The sequence below is a fragment of the Culex pipiens genome, unplaced genomic scaffold (assembly GCF_016801865.2).
Source record: "Culex pipiens pallens isolate TS unplaced genomic scaffold, TS_CPP_V2 Cpp_Un0017, whole genome shotgun sequence".
Classification (NCBI taxonomy): Eukaryota; Metazoa; Arthropoda; class Insecta; order Diptera; family Culicidae; genus Culex; species Culex pipiens.
Genome location: NW_026292834.1, coordinates 180,509 through 183,175, shown reverse-complemented (window position 1 = coordinate 183,175; position 2,667 = coordinate 180,509). Strand labels below are relative to the sequence as shown.

Genomic DNA, 2,667 nt, shown 5'->3' with positions numbered 1-2,667 from the left:
CAATCCTTTAGACATCTAGTTTCGAGTAGGAATCTCGCAATCAAGAACGCCAAGGCAATGCTGTAGAGTGAATAACTTGATTTTGATTTATGTCACAAATAAAACTAAATTTGGGGATCATTTGTTTAATTCCGCATCATTCAACGACATAAGAACCAGATTGAGGTTTTATTCAAATTTTATTCTAAAATGATTATCTTTTTCCCATAGAAACTCCATCATCATCACCAAACATCACGACATTTTCCGTTGCGATCAGCTTTCTGCCCCTCGGGACACACAATCGGGGCCACAAAGATGCTCCGCGATGGTATAACCACAAAGTTGCTTCTCGGAACCGCAGCAGGTTTAGCCACCGATCCAGCCACACTTCCCGGAACAGACTGCACCGGACCTGCCCGGCAGAATCCGACGTTCAGCACCAACACCACCGCCAACAGTACGACCTTCACCGAGAACTTCATCCTTTATGGCTGTGATATGGAAAAGATAGTTCCGGCGAAATTGCCCCCCTTAAATAGTCCGAGTCTCGTTTATTGGATTTTGATAAGAACCTGGGTCCATCGGGATTGGCACGTGAGAAAGCGTTGTTTTGTCTCAAGTAGTTCAGATAAGAAGAAAGTGTGTTTCCTTTTATCTACTAATGACTAGCCGGCGCAACTTTGCTCCAAACGTCACGGCACTTCCCGTTGTGGTCCGGCTTCTGGCCCGGGGGACAAACCACCGGTCCGTCGATAATGTTGCTCTGTTTGGAGTGTTGAATCAACAGGATTACTGATTACAGTCTAGACTGGAGTACCTACTTGGTCAACGTCGGATTCTTCCTCAAACTCTTCCTGTGGTGCCCTTCTGGTCCAAACATCACGACATTTGCCCTTGTGGTCAGGTTTCTGGCCCGGGGGACAAACCACTGGTGCATCGATTATGTTTTTCTATAGTGTGGAGTACATGATCTTAGCAAGGGATCAATAGGGCAATCCTTGGTTATACTTACAGGTTTAGCAACCGACTCTTCATCGAACCATTCAACCGGCATAATTTTAGCCCAAACATCACGGCACTTGCCTTTATGGTCCGGCTTTTGTCCTGGAGGACAAACCACGGGGGCATCGATTATGTTTTGCTGTGAAGAACTTCAAGTTATCACCATATACATCTTCTAACCAACCCCTCCCATACTGACCTTCTGACGATCTTCACCGACAACAACAACCGGTATCTCATCGCACTCCTCGCATACGGGTCGACCCTGCACGGCCAAGGTCAGCGCCAACGCGCCAAAAATCACCACCAAAATCTTCATGACGGTACTTGTTACTGCGATCCAAGAATTACTCCTAATACGTCCAAGCTACAATTCGCGATTGATTCGCGCTCATTTGGCTGGTTCAGCTAGTCCGCCATACAAGATATAGAAGGAAGATTCGCGATAAGACTTCCGTACAATCGGGTAGTGGACAAACCGTGGAGATAAGTATGACTGGAAGGTTTTGCATTGTCTTGGTGGACTCGAGTGCGATTAGAGTGGCTTATCTTATCATCGATTATAAAAAAAGGAGGGAAAAATTGCATAGTAGGTCGCCATCAATCTACTATTGCATCCGGGGAACTGGACTTAAGATTCTGAAGAGGGTTGCATTTGATAACATCAAAAGATTTCTAGTGAGGCGTATGGCATTGGCAAATTGTGTAAATTTTTCGAATTGGATTATTTATACAACATAATTTAAATTCAAAAAGCGGAATACAATTCAAGCAATACAATGTAAATTGGCCATTGTTTAAGTGTAAACAATCAGTCTATCCTGCTCACGTGAGATGATGTTTACATGGGCTCTTTGTTTACACATCGACATCGGCCCATTTACATTGTTTTGCTGAAAATGTTTAACTCAATGTTAAGCTTCCTGTTTAACTTCTTTAAAAATCTTACACGACATTAAAAAAAAGCTCAAATTCGGTCACTATTTTTAATATTAACACTGGAACGCTCAACGGATGACCAACTTAAGGTTACCAGATCAAAATTTAAAAAAATCTGGCAAAGTATTTATTAAATATCTGGACAAATCTGGAGACGAAAAATTTACACAAATCCTCAAAAATGTTGGATTTACATCTTCTTTTTGAAAAACACATTCCGTCATCAGGGGTGACATTGGGTGGCGAAAAAAAAGGTGGGAGCGATGTTTTTGATCGCAAAAATTACAGATCTGATCAAATTGAGTTCTGCAAAGTAACAAATCACAAAAAAAAAGAATTGTCCCGATTGCTTAAGTTATGCCCGAGAACTAGCGAGTTGCAGTTACCGTTTCAAATTTTTTGAGGGCTTGGGAGTTGGAATTTTAAAACTAATGTAAAAGTGAAAAATATCACATAACACCCAAAAATCAAAACATTTTTTTAACTTTTAAGAAACTTACTCATCCTACAATTTTCTAAAACAATAATTTCAGTGTATGAAATTTACTACATCCTGTTGTGCTTGTTGCCTATAAACTGGGCGAATAAATCAACCGATGAAGCAGCCCAGTCAATTCAATTCAAATTCTGAAACGGAATTTAACTAGATTCTTACCAGATTTCGTTTCAATCGCAACAGACGGTTCGAACCGCATTTCAGAATTCAAATTGAACTCACTGGGACAGATTAAATTTTAGCTTTTA

At 41.0% G+C, this 2,667-nt stretch overlaps 1 protein-coding gene across 1 annotated transcript; it reads right to left on the bottom strand.

Annotated features, from left to right (window-relative positions):
* Positions 1–160: 160 nt before the first annotated feature.
* Positions 161–1,432, bottom strand: LOC120429756 (uncharacterized). Its single transcript, XM_039594804.2, has 4 exons — positions 1,184–1,432; positions 995–1,123; positions 804–932; positions 161–745 (listed from the first exon to the last, which is right to left on the bottom strand). The coding sequence occupies exons 1-4, from the start codon at positions 1,301–1,303 to the stop codon at positions 641–643; spliced, it is 483 nt and encodes a 160-aa protein (XP_039450738.1). The 5' UTR covers positions 1,304–1,432; the 3' UTR covers positions 161–640.
* Positions 1,433–2,667: the final 1,235 nt, after the last annotated feature.